Raw genomic sequence first — 20953 nt, 5'->3', positions numbered from 1 at the left:
TTAAGCAGAGGAGAACAATACACATTTTGTTCCTTAATAATATTATATAAGATATATAAGAGGGAATACCTTTAGTCAAAATGTTTTCTCCTCTCCTTAAAAAAAAACTGATATCAGTTATTTGCAGCAAGAAACTTTCTGCTTTCCTTTCTGTTAATTTAAGGGAGACAGGAAGGGACAAAATGAGCAGCCAGGGGGGAGGCGAAAAAGAAAAAAAGGAGACCGAGAATCATGTAATCTTGGAATTTAGAAGCTCATCAAACTCATCTACCCCAACTCTTATTTAAACGTTAATATTTGTGACAACCAAGGCTAGTTTATCCCAAGTTCTATCTATCTTACAGGGTTCTTTATGAGGAAGAATAAGTATAGGGACTGGATGGCCCTCTTATTTCCTTGATAGGGAGATTTCTCCAATGAGAAAGTTCTCTATCAATGCAGTTCATTGTTGTTCAGCCATGGCTGATATTGTATGAACCCATCTGCGTTTTTCTTGGTAGAGATACTGGAGTAGTTTTCCATTTCCTCTTACAGTTTATTTTTCAGATGAGAAAACTAAGGTAAATAGTGTTAAGTGACTTGCCCAGGGACACACAGCCAGAAAGTATCTGAGGTTAGATTTGAACTCAAGTCTTCCTGGCTTCATTCCTGTCCCTTTATCCACTGTGCCACCTAGCTGCCCATGTAGTTCATTACCTTTTCTGTAATTTAATATTAGCATTGCCTAGTCTTATGTAGTTAAATTACTTGTCTTGTGATGATATAGCCAGTATGAGAGAGAATCAAGAGTCACTACATTCTTCCTGACCTTTAGACTGCCTCTTTACAGAAATGCATACCTGCAGATGGCATACTGACTTGGGAATTCACAAATTAACTAGGCTGTATTTTTATTTGTTAAACATTTCCCAATGATATTTTAATCTGGTTCTGGTAGTCATTGCAACCATCAGAGTTTTTCAGGGTACATCGACTACAAGAGGTTTAAAGCTTGTGCTATATCCAAATATTATAGAAAGTTGTCATAGTTAATACATCATTCAATAAGAGGCAAAATAATTATTATTGCATAATAAATATAATTTTACATATGACAAATATTTCTCAATAATAACCAAAATAAAACAATTATAATAAACTCATAAATATGTTATTTTTTTAAACCCTTACCTTCTGTCTTAGAATTGATACTAAATATCAGTTCCAAGACAGAAGAGCAATAAGGGTTGGGGATTGGGGGTTAAGTGACTTGCCCAGGGTCACAAGCTAGAAACTGTCTGAGACCATACTTGAACCCAGGTCCTTCCAACTCTAAGCCTGCTACACTAACTGGAGTACTACCTAGCTGCCCCATATTTAACATTTTAAAGCAGAATGAAGTTTACCTTCCCCAATTGAAGTAATAGAACCAAATTATCTTATTCACCATTCATTGCAAATATATAACTTCAAACTATGTAGATCCACCAAAAAGCATACTTTGTGAGCTCCTTCAGCTTGTGGAATCTTCTCCCAGTGACATTAAATCTCATTTGGATTAGGAAAGTTTACAATCTTAACATATACCAAGGGGAATTAGAGTCTGAAGGCTTTGGACTTGATTTTGGAAGGTCCATAGAACTAATGGATGAAAGCAATTGCCTTTGCCTCATCCAGGCAAGACACATTGAACATAAAGGTATATAGATATAGAAATATAAGCATATATTTACATTTATGCTTAATGTATAGATGTCATTATATAAATACAAGCCTACTGTATGTATATGCTTTAACAGAATGTTTAACATATTAGAGATATTAGAGAAATATTAGCATACTGAGATTAAAGATGAATAGGAAGAATAACAAAGCAATTAATACCAATGTAATATCTACTTTAATATACATTTCTGGGACTAAAAATTAGACCATAACATATTATAAAATAGCACAATATGAATGAAAGTCAGTGTCTATCAGGCTCTTAACCTGTGGTGTGTGATTTTTAAAAAAAATTTTGAAGACTTTATTTCTGTGTGTGTGTGTGTGTGTGTGTGTGTGTGTGTGTGTGTGTGTGTGTGTAATCTATTGTTTGCCAGGCACCATCATTTGACAGATAAATAAATAGATGGTTAGATAGATTATAGATATATCATCCTGTGTAATATATACATAGGTGTAATATATACATAGACATATATATATATATATAAAGTGTATATAGAAAGTTGCTTGCCCCCTCTCTCTCCCCCTCCTCTTTCTCTCTCTTCCTCTCTCTCTCTCTCTCTCTCTCTCTCTTTCTCTCTCTCTCTCTCTCTCTCTCTCTCTCTTTCTCTCTCTCTCTCTCTCTCTCTCTCTCTCTCTCTCTCTCTCTCTCTAATGTCTCTCCCTCTCTGTCTCTTTGTCTCTCTGTCTCTTTGTCTCTCTCTGTCTCTCTTTCTCTGTCTCTGTCTCTGTCTCTCTGTTTCTCTCTTTGTCTACCTCTCTCAATTTAGTCATAGCTATGTAGTTTAGCACTATCCCTAGCTAGCTAGCTAGATATCCGACTAACACCATATAAAACAAATGTTTAAAATTGATTCATCACCCATGGTAAAGGCATAATCCCATATACACAAAATTAAATTTTAATTAATTGTTAGCTACAAATAAACACATTTGAAAATTGTAAAAATACCTGTCATACTTTGCTACTAGACTGTGGAAGAACATCCTAGGGGACGTCTTTTTAAAAAATAAATTATAAAATTAAGCCAAAAAAAAAACCCTATTCACTCTTACATATATGATCTATTGGTGGCATTAATTTTTAAAAGTCAGTAAATCTTATGATTCTATATCTCATGTTTATTAAAGAAATATGCAACCATCCCAGTTTTGATGTGTTCTCATAATCTCTGAAAATGTTCTTCTTTTTCTTAGGGAAAAAAGAACAGTATTGAGCTGTTTGTATCTTCAGTAAACAGGAAAACCGGAGTTTCTGATGTTCTGCCATCTGAAGAAGTATTACGTTCACTTAATATCAATGATCTGCATCAGAGTCTATCTCAATTTGGGATTACAGAAGTATCCCCTGAGGTAGGTTATCATATGGAAGATTGAATATAATCTGTAAATGCCACATAATTGGTAATTATACTAGGAAGGGATAGACCTTGGTCTAACAAAAAAAAAACAATAAAATTATAAAATATGTACAAATAGTGTGCTTTCCCAGAGATGTATTGTCTTACCAAGTTCATATATATATATAATATAATATGTAATGTTATATTATATATATATATATATAATGACAATTTCTTTTTCAATGATCTTTGAAGGTAAGACATTTTTTCATATTCAATACTCTGTTTTCACCCTATTCATTCACTCTGGCAAAATTTCATCACAGTTCCAACTGCCACCAGACTGCTAATGATATCCCCCAATTTTCATGTCTGCTTCTGACCTTCCAAATTCTCCAAACTGCAAATGTAGAATTCTGTAAGACAGCTCTACTTAATTGTATTTGGTGGCTCAGCATCAACAGTTGAAATTTGCATGTTCAATATGAAATATAATCTTCTCTCCCTTTCCTGACAAGTCATCAGAATTTGACCCTCTACAAAATCTCAAAAATTCACAAATCTAAGGCCTAAATCTTATTTGTCATTTGTTTCCTAGACCCAAACTACTACCAAAGCCTTCTAGTATGGTATTTGAAATGCCTTCCATATTTTTTCATCACCACAGTTACCATTAATTCATATCTGGGGCATTATTAATGCTTCCCTATTCACTTCTTCACTTCTGGTCTCTCACCACTCTATCCTATCTTGACCTATCTTGACCAATCTCTCTTCCTCTTTATCCCTACCTTCTACCTTCCTTGGCATCCTTCAGTTCTCAGGGAAAATCTTACCTTTTGGAAGAAGTATTTCCAAAAATAAAAATAAAACAATAAAACAAAAACATTTTAATTAAATTAAAAAAATTATAGCAGTATGATGCTGGGCATACCATTAACCCCCTTCACACAGCTCTTGCCTTTCTGCCTTAGAGTTATTACTTAAAGGATTTTTTAAAAACACTTTTTGAATCCTTTTTTTTAATATTTGTGACATCCCTCTGAAATTATTTCCATTTTTCCTGTATATATCTTCTTACACATAATTGTGTAACAACAATGCCAACAGAATTTTGGTATTAAAAAGATAGGCATTTGCTTTCATAGGATCTTAGGGTCATTAAAAGAGCTTTGTAGTTTCCCAAATATAATATAACCTGCTCCTTTTGTTATAAAACCCAAACTTAGTTCATTATCTATCTATCTATCTATCTATCTATCTATCTATCTATCTATCTATCTATCTACCTATCTATCCATCCATCCATCCATCCATCCATCCATCTATCCATCTATCTATCTATCTATCTATCTATCTATCTATCTATCTATCTATCTATCTACCTATCTATCTATCCATCCATCCATCTATCCATCCATCCATCCATCCATCCATCTATCCATCTATCTATCTATCCATCTATCTATCTATCTATCTATCTATCTATCTATCTATCTATCTATCTATCTATCTATTTTTTCAGATATAGATTTGGATGGACAAGATCTACAGGTTGCTTGTCCAAAAGCATATTGTAATCTAGCCAATGAATGTTAATTATCCACTTGGGCTTTCCTGTGTGGTCAGACTAAATTGCTTTAAGGGACTAGAAAGTCTTGAAAGAAGACGGGGAATTAAGAGGTGAAATCAGCTCAGAAGTATTTTAAAGCATTCACTATGTGCAAGGCACCATGCTAAGCATTAGGGACACAAAAATCAAGGCAAAAAAGTCTATAATCTCAAGAAGATTACAGGGGAAGACAACATGTAAACAAATAAGATACAGACAGAATTGTAAATAATCTCAAAGACAAGATATTGAGATAAAGGCTTTGTGTAGAAGATAAGACTTTGTTAGCCCTGAAAGAAGCCCAGAGAGTGAGTTGTGTATGAGAAATGGGAAGGAGAGAATTCCAGGCATGGGAGACAACCAGTGAAAATCCTCAGAGCTGAGTAATCTAGCATTATTTTAAAGGCCAGAATCATTGGATTACAAAGGATATGGAATTTCAGGTCTAAGAAATCTAGAAAGGTAGAAAGGATCAGATTATAAAAGGCTTTAAAAGCCAAATAGAGGATATTGAAATTTATTTATAGCCATTGAAATTTATCAGAAAAGGAGGTGATGCAGTGCTGAAGGAAAGTGAGAGGGCAGAGCTTTCCAGAGATGAGGAGCATCCAGGGAAAGGCATGAGATGGAATATGGAATGGCATCTTCGAAGAATTTTAAGTGTTCCAATAGCTCTTTTGTAGATTGCATAGAGGGAAGGAAAATGGTAGAAGGCTAGAGAACTAGTAAAGGGACAGAATATAAAAAGGATCAAAAGCACCAAAGAGGGGTTTTTAGTAGATCTTAGAGGTAATAGGGAGCCACTGCAATTCATTAAGTAGGAGGGTGACATGGTCAGAACCTAGACTTTAAAAAATTACCTTGGCAGCTGAATGGAAGATGGATTCAAGAAGGAAAGACTTGAGGCAGGAAGAATAATTAGAAAGTAATTGCATTAGTTCAGATGAGCAGTAATTTCGGACTAGGCTAGAGATGTGACTATAGGAGTAATACAAAGGCATGTATACCTTGTGATGGTAGAGCGGCTTATGTTCTATGTTCTAAAACTATGAACTATGCATGCAGGGTTATCCAAGATGGACAAAAAGTCCACTAGAGAAGAAAATGTCAAATCACTCCACCAGGGATATAAAGATTAAAAATAAAATAGTCCTTTCACTCAAAAAGCCTACATTCTATCCATAGTAATCTGAGCCAACCAAATAATTTAATATTGTATTCCCTTATAGGAATCATGTACACAATATTGTATCCCCTTATAGGAATCATGTAGGTGAAGTGGATAGAGTGCTGGGCCTGGAGTCAAAAAGACCAGAGTTCAAATAGACATTTGCTAGCTGGGTGACCCTGGGAAAGTCACTTAACCCTGTTTGCCTTAGTTTACTCAACTGTAAAATGAGATGGAGAAGGAAATGGGAAACCACTCCAGTGTCTGCCAAGAAAATCCCAAATGGAGTCACAAGATAACTACTGAAGCAACTGAACAACAAACAAGCTCAACTTAGAAGCCTTGAAAAAACACATAAGGTCGAGGCAGTAAGTTGACTTGATGCTGAAGCTGATTTAATCATAGATGTACAACTAGAAAAGTGTTTAGGCAACCCTTGCAGATAAGGAAAAGGAATCTCAGAGAGATGAGACTGACTTCCCAAAAAGTCACACAAGTCACAGAACTGGGATTTGAATTTAGGGTTTCTGACTTCCAAAGAAACCCTCTTTCTATTGCACAGGCACTAATTAGGTGAAAGAGCACAGGAAGCACCAAAAATAAAAATAAAACCAGGCTGCTGCTGTGAACTTAATGGCTTATTACATGCCTCTGTTAGATTTCTTGAACTTCTGTAGAAATCTAATAACTCAACTGTAATGTGATAAGTGAGAAGGAAATTAATCACTAACCAAGTATAATGACTCAGTTCAAACAGTTCACAACACCCAGAAAAAAAGACCGAGGGATTTTTCTAACCCAGGGCACAAATAGCTGGGGGGAGATAGAGGGGAGACAGAAGGCAGTCTGGGGAAGTTTGGGGAGGCAGCAGTGTAGACGGCAATCCTACAGGGCAAAGAGGATACCTCTTCAAATCCATGGCTCAGTTGCCTTACTGGCTCTGGAGACTGACTGCCTCCTTCCAATTCCCATGGGGACGGGACCCAATACAGACTCTTCTGGGGCAGTAGGCAGTCCATTTCCCTTTCTCCTGGACTTCTGAAGCCCCCTGAGGGCTGTCCTTACACCATGAGGAAGGAAGGACTGATGGGCACTGGGATTACAGTGTCCAGACTACCTAGAATGAAAGAAAGAAAGAAAAAAAAGAGTCTGGTCCCAAGTTGGGGAGGAAGCATGCCTTACTTCCTGGTGTAGACACCTTAGGCAAAACCCCACTCCCCTGACCTAGATAAGGTTCTGAAAACATCTGTCTCTTTCACTGTGGGGAACCTTAGCTGAACATTTGCCATCATCGGTGCTTTAAGTGGGGGGAAAAACAACACAAAACAGTTAACTTTAACCACCAAAGTCAATAAGGCTAGAGGGAAAAAAAAAAGAGGAGGACAAGTTAGGGAATGAAATCAAGGTCTTTTTGAGGTTGTTGAGTCCTTCTTCATGACCCCACTTTGGCTTGACTAAGCTCCAACAGAAAGTAGGCAGAGGAACATTTGAACCCACAATTGTTCTGTTTCCAACATCATCCAAATATCTTTTCATTCATGTGCTGAAATCCTCCTCTGGTCACACCAGGAAGGAAACTTAAGGTTCCTAGCAACATCGTTTAGATAAGCATCTAAACATTATTATTTAGATAAGCATCAGAGCTTACTGAAATTATTCAGATATCAAAGAACTTCAGGACTTCCTGAAATCTAACACTAAGACCTTATGATCGCATGACTGTAGGGAACACCTGGAGAGGAAACTCCCTCTACTCTTGTAAATCAGCAGGTTCTTCAATTTAGAGTCCTAGAGTTTCCTGGGGCACTGAGAAATAAGTGACTTGCTTAAGGTCACACTGCCAATATACATCAGAGCAATGATCACTTGAACTCAGGTCTCTAAACTTGAACTGAGGCTGACTTTCTAACCATTAGGTCAATATTTGATTGACTGAAACCACTGAAAAGATAAGGAACATAAATGATAATTATGCATTGTTGTTCAGTTCAGTCATTTTCAGTTGTCTCTAACTCTTCTTGACCCCATTTGGGGTTTTCTTGATGAGAGTGGATTGTCATTTCCTTTTCTGGCTCATTTAACAGATGAGGAAACTGAGGCAAACAAAATTAAGTGACTCACCTAGGGTCACTGCCAATATACATCAGATGACTTGAACTCTGATCCTCAAACTTGAGCTGAGGCTGACTTTCTATCTATTAGGCCAACATTTGATTGACTAAAAACACTGAAAAAAAAACCCCTAACATATAACTGATAATTTTGCATACCAAGTGAAATTCAAGACAACCCTCTGATGCCAATACTGGATGCAGATATCATTACTGGTATTATACAGCTGAGGAAACTGAGTCAATTAAGTTAGCAACTTGTCTCTGTTCATAAAAATCTAGTGAGACACCAAATGAAATAATAGTTGCAAAGTACCGTGCCTAGTAAGCACTTAACTGCTTCTTTGTTCCCTTCCTAACCTTCCCCTTAATGGGCAGAGGTAGGATTTGAACTTAGATCTGTCCTGACTACAGGACCAGTATTCTATCTGATACACCACCTTACCTCTATCAAAGCATTCAAATCAAGAAGTGTTGCCTTCCCCAAACCCCACTGGGTAGTTATAAAACAACTTCTTTTTCCCAGGTTTGATTTTCATTAATAGGAATGTTTCAGGCACTTGGGATTGGGATGAAGAGGGGAGCAGGGATGGTGAGAAATCAGACCAGGAGCCATTCATTCACAGTCTAATCCTGCTTCTCCGGAGCAGTCCAGAGCAGATAAAGCACATTGGTTTGGGGGGGGGGGCAGGGTCTGCCTCTCACTCCCCAACAGCTTGATCAGTTTCCGTGTTCACAGCTGCTCTCAAAATGTAATATCCCTGGTACTCCCCAAGTTTGGGGTGCTGCTTTAATCAGAACTGGGCACAGTGCGATTGTTTTCTAAAGAAGCCACAAAAACAGGAGGCGACCCTGACAAAGCCAGGCTGCTTCTGAATGCATCCAGAGATTTCTTTCGCACCTGTTTCACTTTTGCTTAAAGGTAAACGAGCAGTGTGCCAGGCGGGACGTGAGCTGGAGTGTAGTTTGCTGAGGGAGGAGGAGGAGGTGGCACAAAACAAAGCAAGCCCAGGGAGGCTGTGGAAGGAATTTCCTCCAAAGGGAGAAAACCACAAGTGTCTTACCTGATGGACCCATGAGATGCCAAGGAAGAGCATGAGGGGCGCTTGCTTAGCTTAGAACCAGAATATGGTATGCTGGGGGGCCGGGGGGGACTCAGTGAGACAGCTGAACATCGTTTGTGGATTGTTCAGAGCCATCCTATCTATAAACACTTCCCAGCTCGTTTGTTTAGCTTGGTTTGGGTAGCTCTGGGAGCAGCGAGTGTCGTGTGTGTGCTCTACCGCACGGGATGGAACAAAGCTAAAAATATTGCCTGTGCCCGATAAGAACTTTAATCTACTCTTCCCCCGGCCCTCATTTCTCATCTAACACAGGCTCTTTTGCTTTATTTTCAAGACAAACGTCTTACAAGGGCAACATGAAGCGGATAAGATCTGGAGTAAAGAAGGATTCTATGCTGTTGTCATTTTCCTCAGTATCTTTATAATGATTGTCACATGTTTGATGGTAAGTTCTTCCTTCCTTCCTTCCTTCCTTCCTTCCTTCCTTCCTTCCTTCCTTCCTTCCTTCCTTCCTTCCTTCCTTCCTTCCTTCCTTCCTTCCTTCCTTCCTTCCTTCCTTCTTTCCTTCTTTTCTTCTTTTCTTCTTTTCTTCTTTCCTTCTTTCCTTCTTTCCTTCTCTCTCTCTCTCTCTCTCTCTCTCTCTCTCTCTCTCTCTCTCTCTCTCTCTCTCTCTCTCTCAAGCAACTAACTGAAAGGGGTTGAAAGGCAGAGGTAAGAATATTTAATCAAACTATTTACTATGTTATGTTAGGAATCCTTCATGTTTGACAGCAAAGTGATTACTCTAAGAAAGCCTATAGAATTATGGATGCTGGACAGTGTAATGAGGTAGTAATTGCATTGGGGGATTCTAGTAACTTGATCAGCCAGGAGAGTGAAGCTTTTGAAAGTGATTTACTGAGGTCATCATAACCCTCAATGTCATTAGAGCCTGATAGGCACATTCTGGGCTTGCTTTATTTATTCTTCTATAGCATTGTTCTAAAACACATGCAAAGGGAATGGGTTCATTTCTTGGTTTGTTGACCTGGGTAAAACTTAGGGTTTCCTTCCTAGTAAAGAAGAGAGCATAATATTGTGCTTGCCAACTCTCTCCCCTTCTCCTCCCAAGTATTGATTGCTGCTGTTTTTGTAAAGTGCCTTTGGAAACCATCAACTGAAACAGAAGAATAGGGTCATAAAATATGAATCAAAATTACTCGTTACAGACTCATTTTCTTCTGGGTTTTGTTATATCTTGGATTTCTTTGGTGTGGGTAGTTTTCAATCAATACAAATCACAGTCCCTTAATGACTTTTCATTCTGCAATTCTCTATGCATAATATCAGTCATAATACTCATTCTCTGCAACAATTGTATTGAATTACAAATTTACATTTATATTCTTTCAATACTTGTTTCTCTCTCTTTTTTTAGAGGGCAGAGGGACATAGGCTTAGGAATTGGCTAAGTTTCTCTGAGAGAGATTCCTTCTGCCAATGCAGATCAGTAACCAAAATAGTCTGAGAAAATTGCTGGAAATACAGAGAAGTAGAATGGTTTGCCCACAATCAAAATGTCAGTATATATCAGGAGCAGAATTTGAACCCAGGTCCTCCTAAAACTGAAGGCAGTTTTCTTTCCACCATATCCTGCTACCTTTAGTGATAGTCATGATCTGCAATAATTGTACTAAATTATCAATTCAGGGTTTTTTTCTTTCTAATATCTATCCCTAACGACAAATAAAATCTAAACAATTGCAAAACCTATTACTGCTTTGTTCTCATTGGCACTAAAAGAGTTAAAATTTACCTTTAAATTGGAAAGATAATTTTTTGGCTTTTAAATTTTCTTTTGCTTTGCTTTGTAAACTTCATGGTTTTAGCCTGTCCCATTGGATATTTACAAATGTATTTCAACACCATTTTCCTGAAGGCTATGTTCTTTTTAAAAGCGCTCCTCTGTTTCTAAGAAGCCAAAAAAAGGGACTTTGTTGTACTCCTTCTATTATTAACAGTTACCATTGCCAAGAGTTCCATCATTTGGCTTTTTAACGTGTGCTCTCTCAACTGGATAGATATTTTCACTAAAGATGTTTGGACCTTTTAGGTTAAAAAGGGAACGACTGAAATAGAGAGAGTCCCCAAACTCTTCTTGCTGTTTGAATCTTGGCTGTCTTAAAGTAGGCAATTCAGTGCCTCAGTGGGTAGATCTCTCTGTCTCGAGTCAGGAAGACCTGAATTCAAATTTGGATTCAGATGCTTACTAGCTGTGTGAGTGGACAATTCATTTAACCTTTGTTTGCTTTAAACCACTGGAGAAGGAAATGGCAAACAACTCCAGTATCTTTGCTAAGAAAACCCCAATCAACAATATGGTCCGCAGAGTCACAAGGAGTCAGACACAACTGAGGGACTAAACAACAGTAAATTGCATTGACTTTTGCTCCACCCTGTTACTGAAATTAATAGAACAATGAAAAAAGAAAAAAAATTGAAGAGTAAATAACAGGACATTTTGTGACTGGTTTGTGACATATTCATATCTGTATTCTTCTGTGGTCATACCCCACATGTAGTATTGGGTACCATATTTTAGGAAGGATATCGATTAACTAAAAACTATCTATATGTTATTGGTCAAGCTGGTGAACCCTTTGGCTCATTTCACATGAGGATCAGTTCAAGAAGCTAGAAATAGTTAACCTAGAGAAGAGGGGACTTCTGGGTAGATGAGAGTTGTCACATGAAAGGAAGATCCAAGTTCAAATCCTACCTCAGATATTTACCATCTGTGTAACCTTGAGAAAGTAGGTATGAGCCTATTTGTGTCTCAGTTTCTCCATATGTAAAATGTGGATAATAATAGCACTTAACCTCAGAGGGGTGTAAGGATCCAAATAAAACCTGAAGAGTTTTGCAAACTTTAAAGTGCTTTGTAATTATTAGCTACAATTAGTAACTGTGATTGGATTCCCCTTCCTGGAAGTCTTCAAGCAATGTCTGACAGTTCCTTGTAGAGTATGTTTAAAAAGGGACTTTTTTCAGGTATGAGTTAAACTAGGTTATAGCTAAGACTTTTCCCAGGTCTAAATCTATGAATTCTTAGAGTCTCTGTTTCTAAGACTTAATCCCCACCATTATATGGGAGGTCCTGGGTTCAAATTTGACCTCAGACATTTCCTAACTGCATGAGTGACCCTGGACAAGTCACTTAATCCCCATTGTCTAGCCCCCTTCTGCCTTGGAACTAATATATAATATTGATTCCAAGATAGAATGTAAGGGTTTTAAAAAACCCATTCATATTTCATGTAGTGTTACTATTTAACATTCATATTTCTTCATATTTATTTTTCTTGATGGTTATTAAGATTAGCATAACTTTTAAAAATAATAATGAAGGTATCTGGAGGTGGCTAGTTTGACTCAGTGGATTGAAAGCCCAACCTAGACACAATAGGTCTTGGATTCAAATCTGGTCTCAGGTATTCCCAGATTTGTGACCCTGGGCAAGTCATTTAATTCCTATTCTTTAGCCCTCACCACTCTTCTGCACCAATAGAAAGTATTGGTTCTAAGGCTCAAAGTAAGATTTTTTTTTTTAAATAACAATAATAATGAAAATTTGTAATGGCATTTTGTTTTTCTTGTTTTCTCAATGGAGAGGAAGGGAGGTGAACAAACCAAATTTAATTTTTAAAAGATTAAAGGAAATTAAAACATTGGAAAAATTAAATAAAATCAAAATACTACAAAAATATTAATTTTTAAATGTTAAAATATAGTTATATAGTTAGAAAGAATAATGATATCATCGCAAAATGCCAAGAACATGTAAAGCTAAGCGCTTTATCGATATCTCATTTGATATCGTCTGTCTCCTAAAGCAGAAGATAACAAAGTTTACAACAAATAAACTTAAAGAGTACATCCTGTAGGGTAAAAAACCTTATGAAATCATTACCTCAACAGGTGATCTGTCCCAGAAAAATATCAGTTCAGGCAATCCTCGGCTCCCCAACACATGGTGTGCCAGAAGTTCATTTTGTAAATTCATTTGTTTAGAGCTTGCAATTCATCTTCCCACAGAGTCAATATTAGAAATGATGATTAGGTTCCCTGATTAGTTCCTAATAGCTTTGTTCAGCCCAGGATGTGGCAGGAACAACTTATCAGCAATAAAAATGACAGGGAAGACATGTTTGCTGAATGGAATTGAGAATAACCTTGTTCTAAGACTAGCAATTCAAAAGGACAAGGAGGAACGAGAAGGATCTCTTTGCTCATTTTGAATAGTGCTGCTTTTTAATAAGTTTAGAGAAAAGAGAAAGAACAATTAGCAGGAGATAAAATAAAGCTGTCTGAGGGGGATGTCTGGTCATTTGGAGGAATTTGAGGGTTGGGAATAATATTCTTATTATGTCCCTCTCAGTTAAAACCTTAGGACAGTGCCTCTCCCACTTCCTGGTGTATCGGAAGCCCTATTCTTCTGCTTTTCATCTAGGATTAGGATTGGTTTTTGTCTCAAAAAGTGGATTTTTAAGCAGTTATTGGTTAAGCTTTAATAGCTTAAAACTCCACCGAGACTTTTTCGGATATCCCATATGGTAAAAGAAATGATGTGTGCTTTAACTTTAATAAGTAATATTGATGTTATCCATTATTCTTTTCTACGTGTATTGCCATTTAAAGTTGTCTTTATATTAAAAAAATAGATTTTTTTAAAAGATCTTTTTCTGAGGTAATTGATAAAGAATTGGAAGAGAGGAGAGTGCATGTATATCTAGAGACACATCTACATATATGTCTATGTCTATGATATGTCTATGAAATAAAATATTACTGAAAGTTGGTGCTATTATTATTATATAACATTATATATAATAAGTTTTATCCCATTCCTTCATATGTGTATATGATATTTATTACATGTGATATATACTTGAGTGTATACACACGTATATACTTGACTAGCCTCTGGGTGGAAAGGAAGAGTGGCATAAAGCAAATTCCACATAATTTGCATATAGTAATAGCAATGACTTTCTCTGGCAATAATATTTCCTTTTTTCCCTAATCAGATCTAGAAGCAATGTTTAACATCCGTTTTCTCACATTTTAAGTTCCAAATTCTTTCCTCTTTCCCTTCCCTCCCTCATTTCTGAGATTTTCAGTAATTTGATATAGGTTCCCATGTGCTATCATGAAATACGTATTTTCACGTAAATCACGCTATGGAAGAAGTCACATCACTAAAAAATGCAAAGAAAATTAAGTGAAAAATACTCTGCTTCCATTTGCATTAAAATCTTCAGTTCTTTTTCTGGTGGAGGATAGCATTTTTCATCATGATTCCTTTGGAATTGTATTGAATAGCAATAACTTTCTATTCTCCCATTAGTTTGTAGATTTCAATTATATTTTCTCTCAACTCGCCCTTTTTTTTTTAGACTAAAAGATCCTAATCTTTATAATTTAATCCTCTACTCAGCAGAGATCTGAGTCTAAAGCCCACTCTCAATAATCTGGTGATATAAGTACTACAGGTATTGTTATCCCCAGTTTTCAGACCTGGAAACTGAGGCTAACTATGGTCAAGTGATTTGCCCATGGTTCCATAGGTCATAAATGCAAGAGATGAAATTCAAACCCAGGTTTTTCTGACTCCACATCCCAAATGTTGTCTCTTACACCAAGGGTTCTTAACCTTTTGTTCATGGACAGATTTCACAAATTTCGTGAACTCAGCTAAGAAAAAAAAGGACAACTTTATTTTCAATAGCATTTACTTGAAATTTGACATTTCCTTCCATTACTAATGCAAGTGATAAACCACCTGATTATTAACTATACTTGTTATTTTCTCTCTGATTGAAATCACATGTGGATCACATTATAGCTGTTGTAATTTATGTTCATTACTGCTTCAAAATTACTCAAGCTATTAGACCTACCTTAAGATAAATTACTGTCACAATTTTAAAAATAGTTTGATGACTACATTTCAATGTAATTAGTTTCCTTTGTAATCCTATGTATTTTATATGTTCAAAAACATTTTAGAGGAGATCTATAGGTCCCACCAGATTGTTAAATGTTCCATGAAATAAAAATAGGTTGAGAAGCCCTTACTAGATACACCAAATTCTTTCTATCATTTTGCAGATCAGGTACTTATAATTTAAGGGACTTCCTGTGGATAACAACAGAAAGCAAATGATAACAATAACAAGATCTGCTGATAGCTGACATTTATAACAGTGAAAAGAAATTAATATTTGGGGGTTATTCTCCAGTGGTGTGCCAAAAACCCCAAACCTTAAAATATCCCCTGTCTTTTTAAAAAATGCTTTTTACATTATTTCTAAAAGGGAATTTAGGATAGTCATGGTAGAAGATTTTTATCCCAAGGGTACTGTCATTTTTTGTTTAAACCTAATAGTTCTAATCACTTGGGGAAAGTTTGAGAACCACTTCTCTAAATCATAAACCTCTGAAGTTGCCTTCAAAGAAAAAGGCCATCAGAAACAGAATGTCAGCCTTGATTGGCCATCCCTCTCATCCAGGGACACTACTCTGATGGGCTCATGTTATCTAGATTCTGCATTCACAAAGCACATCATTTCTTGAAGCTGTAGATGACTAGCATCACTTTTCTAATTTATGTGCTTAAAGGTTTTTTTTTTTTTTAATATTGATGGCAGAATGGTGGCTTTAAGTCTAGGTAAGGATCTAATGTGGGAGATCTTTCTACCAAAAGAACTTTGGATTTCTGACTTCTAAGCAAATATAATGAAGGGAGGTACTGATAGTAATACAAAAATGTATGCCCATCGAGCCTTAGAGACAGGAGGTCTTGGGTTCAATTGTAGCCTCAGACACTTCCTATCTGGGTGACCCTGGGTAAGTCACCTAACCCCAGTTACCTAGTTCTTATTGCCCTTCCTCCTTGGAATTGACATTTATTATTGATTCTAAGATGGAAGGTAAGGATTAATTTTTTAAATGTATACTCCTTGAAGGACTGAATTTGAACAAAGGAAAACACCATTGATTTTCCACTCAATAATAATCAAGACATATTTGGGGTGCCATAGAAGTGAGGCTGACAAATTGAGGCATGTCTACCCAAAAGAGAGTGATGAAGATAATATAAACTCAATGCCTTATAAAGATTGGCTGAAAGAGCTGAAGGAATATTCAGGCTAAAGAAAAGACCCTTATGGATAGCTTGATTTGTAAGTTATCTTGTGTTCATAAGGTCCTAAGGCTCTTCAAGTATTTGAAAGCAGATAGAGATGTGATTCATAGACAGATACAGAAGACAACTTCAACTTGTTTGGTCTAGCCCAGAGGGCCAAAAAGAAATTCCTGTAACTTGTGGAGAGGCAGATTTGGGCTTACTATAAAGAAAACCTTCTTGACAATTAAATGTATTCAAAAGTGGAATGTCTTCTTGGGAAGGGGTAGTAGGGAGTTAGAGAACATAGACTACTAAATGTCAGACAAAGTGTGAAAAATTGTATCGACATATAATTGAAAAAAATTAAAATTTTAAATAAAAAAAAGATAGAGAAGATAGTTTTCCCTCATTGAATTCCTTCAAGCCACAGAATCACAGAATTCGAGAGGTGGAATGGAGCTCAGCAGTCTTATTGTTCAATGTATATCTGAGAAGAATCCACACCGTAATATATGGTCATCTACCCTTTGTCTGGATACTTCAAGGAAGGGGAAACCACTATCTTTCAAAGGCAGCACACCTCCATTTTTTGTTGTTGTTCAGTCATTTTCTTTTTTTTATTATTATTTTTTTAAATTTCTTTTTAATTTTTATTTGGTTATTTCCAAACATTATTCATTGGAAACAAAGATCATTTTCTTTTCTTCCCTCCCCTCCCTCCCACCACCTCTCCCATAGCCCACACGCAATTCCACTGGGTATCACATGTGTTCTTGATTCAAACCCATTTCCATGTTGTTGGTATTTGCATTAGAGTGTTCATTTAGAGTCTCTTCTCAGTCATATCGCCTCCACCCCTGTAGTCAAGCAGTTGCTTTTCATCGGTGTTTTTACTCCCACAACTAGATTTCTTTTTACTTTGGCTTTGTCGGATATCATGATTGCAACTCCTGCCTTCTTTTTGTCAGTTGATGCCCAATAGATTTGACTCCACCCTCTTACTTTCACCCTATGTGTATCTACCTTTCTCATATGTGTTTCTTGTAGACAGCATATGGTAGGGTTTTGGACTCTAATCCACTCTGCTATTGGCTTGCGTTTTATGGGTGAGTTCATTCCATTCACATTCAGAGTAATGATTACTAGCTGTGTATTTCCCAGCATTTTGATTTCTGCTCCTTTTCCTGCCTTTTCTTCTTTCACTATTTCCTTCTACACCAATGTTTGCTTTTGAACAGTCCCCCTTGTTCCCACCCTTATTTTACTTCCCTTTCTACCCCCCTCCCTATTTATCCCCTCTTATTTTCCCTGTAGTCTTTCTAAAATTAACCCCCCACTCCTTCCCTCTCTTGTACTGCTTCCCTCCCCACCAGACCATTTGTTACCCTTCTACTCCCCTATAGGGTGCAAATCTATTCTCTGTCCCCAATGGATTGGATTGTTTTCCCCTCTGAGTCACTTTCAAAGCACGTAAAAGTTGAGTATTTCCTGACTCTGACCTCTTTACCCTTCCAGTGTATTGATGTTCTCCCTCCTCCCACCATGAGCTTCTTTATGACATATAAATTTACCCCCATTTGTTTCTTTTCCCATTTCTTTTAATATTAACCTATTTTTAAGCTCTAGTTATTTATATATATATATATATGCATACTCATGCGTATGTATTTTTGCATGCATATATCTATATACCTATTTATGTCTTTATCCTTTCATCCTATACAGTTTGTTGCTGTTCCCTCTAAGTATACTTCTTTTTTGCTGCCAAGGTAATAACAACAGTTTTTAAGAGTTACCAATGACCTCTTTTCTTATAGGGATACATATCATTTTAACTTATTGAGTCTCTTAAAAAATTTTTTTTGTTGTTGTTTTTCTTTTTTCCCCTCTTTTTAAATTACCTTTTGATGATTCTCTTGAGTTCTTGGACATCAAATTTTCTGTTCAGGTCTGGTCTTTTCTTTACGAATTCTTGAAATTCTTCTATTTTGTTGAATGACCATACTTTTCCCCTGTAAGAATATGGTCAGTTTTGCTGGGTAGTTGATTCTTGGTTGTAGACCTAGTTCCCTTGCTTCCAGAATATCATATTCCATGCCTTTCTTTTTTTCAGTGTGGATGCAGCCAGATCCTGAGTTATCCTCACTGTGGTTCCTTGGTATCTGAATGGCTTCTTCTTGGCAGCTTGTAATATCTTTTCTTTGGTCTGATAGTTCTTGAATTTGGCTATAACATTCCTGGGTGTTGTCAGTTGGGGATTAAGTACAGGAGGTGATCTGTGGATTCTATCAATCTCCACTTTTCCCTCTTGTTCAAGGATTTCGGGGCAGTTTTATTTAATAATTTCCTGTAATATAATGTCCAGGCTTTTTCTTTTGTCATGATCTTCTGGTAGGCCAATAATTCTTAAATTGTCTCTCCTTGAACGATTTTCTAAATCCTCTGTTTTGTGAATGAGATGCTTCATATTTTCCTCAATTTTTTCATTCTTTTGGTTTTGTTTTATAGTGTCTTGCTGCCTTGTGAGGTCGCTTGATTCTTGTTGTTGTATTCTGGTTCTTAAAGACTGGATTTCATCCCTGGCTTTTTGGTCATCCTTTTCCTTTTGGTCAGATTTTCTTTGGAGGTCATCTTTCATCTTCTTCACCTCATCTTTCATCTGCTTTGCCTCATCTTTCATCTCCGTTGCCTCATTTTCCAGCTGGTTGATTTTGGCTTTCAAGACACTATTTTCTGTTTCCAGATGACTTATCTTAGTTTTTAAGTTCTTTTCCCAATTGTCTTCAGCCTCTCTTAATTGTGTTTTGAATTGCGTTTTGAGTTCTTCCAAAGCCTGTATCCAATTTGCTGGGATTTCTGATTTTTCCTTTGCTGGGTCCTCCCCCTCTGTTTCATTCACTCTTTGTTCATTACCTGTGCAGAAGTTGTCTATTGTAATTTCTTTCTTCTTTTTCTATTGTTTGCTCGAGTTTACCCCTTCTTTGCTCCCAGTATTTGGCTGTGCTCTTGCTCCTCTCATTTTGTTTTGGTTTTGGGGCTGTCAGTCTCCCCTCTTGGAGCTTTGTCAGATCTCTTGGTACAGTCTCTAGGGGAGGAATGTTAGCTTCCCTGTCCTCTGGAGGCTTTTGATTGGATTGAGTTCAATTGGGTTGGACTGTATGTGGTATGAAGCACTGAGGCTCTGAAGACTCCTGGAAGGCTGGGCCGCCCAGGCTCTCTGCAGTTCTCTCCAGCTGCTTCTCCACATTCTGCAAGTGCCTTTGCCCGCCTCCCTAAACTCTGAGGAGTTCTGATGGTATTAGGTTTAACTGGATTGGTCTGGATGTGCCCGAGGCAAGGGTGAGACTGGAGCCCAATGGAGGGACCCAGCCACAGCCCTTCTCTCCCTGGCTTCCTCCCAGCTTTCCAAACTGGATGCTCCGAGCCCGGCGCCCCGCTGCTCCCAAGGTAGACCCTGCAAACCAGCACCTTTGCCCGCTCAGAGGTTCCCGCTGCTGCTGGGGGCTCAGCCCTCTCGGTTGTGGGGGAGGGGTCCTAGGACCTTCTTTCTGCCTTCCCCTTAGCCCTGAGTATTCTTGGATTCCAGCTTTTGGGGGGGGCGTACCTTTTGATTTGAGTCCAGAAGGAGGGTTCCCCGCTTCTGTCCTGTTGTTCAGCTTGGATTTCGGTGTCCTAGGAGCATTCAGTCTGTATCGGTAAGGAAGGGTCTTCCACCTGTTCAGTCATTTTCAATTGTGTCTGAATCTTTGTGACTCCATTTAGGATTTTCTTGGCAGAGATACTGGAGTGATTTGCCATTTCCTTCTTCAGCTCAGTTTACAGATGAGGAAACTGATGCAAGCAGGGTTGCCCAACTTGCCCAAGGTCCCACAGCTAGTAAGTGTCTGAGGTCAGACTTCAGAATTACTGTTCTACACACTGCGCCCCCTAACTGCCCCATTCCAGTTTGGGACAGTTCTAATTGTTAATGTAATTTTTGCCCCTCATATCAAACCTTAATTTACTTCTTTGTAACTTCTACTCATTGTTCATGCTTCTTCCCTCTGAAACAAAACAAATCTAATCTTTCCTCCTCTGAAAGCCCTCCAAATACTTAAATTCTTCCATAATCCCCCTTTTCTACCTCTCTCTAAGTCTTCTCTTATTCAGACTAAGTATCCTTCCTTACTTCACCCATTCCTTATACACCATGACTCAAGGCTCTTCACCACCTGGATGGCATCCTCTGGACACTCTCCAGCTCTTCAGCCCCTAGACCTGGCCACAAGTCACTTAGATGTGGTCTGACCAGGGCAGTGTGCAATGTATCCTTTTTTTTAACCCTTACTTTCTGACTTAGTTACAAATCTGTGATAGAAGGACAAGGGCTAGTCAATTGGGGTTAAGTGACTTGGCCAGGATCACACAGCTAGAAAGGATCTGAGGATCGATTGGAAGCCAGATCCTGGAGCTGCCCCTGTATAATGTGTTCTTGATCAGTTGTGATCTCATTTCTAAGGTATTTTCCAAAACTGAAACTGTGATTCTATAGATCTCCATAGAGAGGCAATGCAGTCTTATACCCCTACTAATAGTAGCTAGCATTTACAGGGCACTTCAGAGTTTGAAAGTGCATTACAAATGCTTTATTTAATCCTCACAATATCCTCCACCAGAAGAATTACAATAATTAGAATGACAATCTTTAATAAATAATATTAGGATAACAATAAATAGTATTAGAATAACAATCTTTAATAAATAATATAAGAATAATAATAGTATTAGAATAACAATCTTT

General features: G+C 37.4%; 1 protein-coding gene across 2 annotated transcripts in view; it reads left to right on the top strand.

The window, feature by feature from the left end:
* The window catches only part of PTPRR (protein tyrosine phosphatase receptor type R), a 361573-nt gene that overhangs the window by 172035 nt on the left and 168585 nt on the right, over positions 1-20953 (top strand). Inside the window, exons 4-5 of one of the 2 annotated variants that reach the window (XM_007503044.3) lie at positions 2905-3060; positions 9340-9450. In XM_007503044.3, coding sequence (XP_007503106.1) covers positions 2905-3060; positions 9340-9450 — 267 coding nt within the window. Of the gene's footprint in view, positions 1-2904; positions 3061-8914; positions 9073-9339; positions 9451-20953 lie in introns of those variants that run through there. The other variant, XM_007503046.3, reaches the window with a different exon arrangement.

This window comes from Monodelphis domestica, chromosome 5, assembly GCF_027887165.1.
Source record: "Monodelphis domestica isolate mMonDom1 chromosome 5, mMonDom1.pri, whole genome shotgun sequence".
NCBI lineage: Eukaryota > Metazoa > Chordata > Mammalia > Didelphimorphia > Didelphidae > Monodelphis > Monodelphis domestica.
The sequence above is the reverse complement of the archived record's forward strand: the minus strand, read 5'-3'. Positions and strand labels throughout refer to the sequence as shown.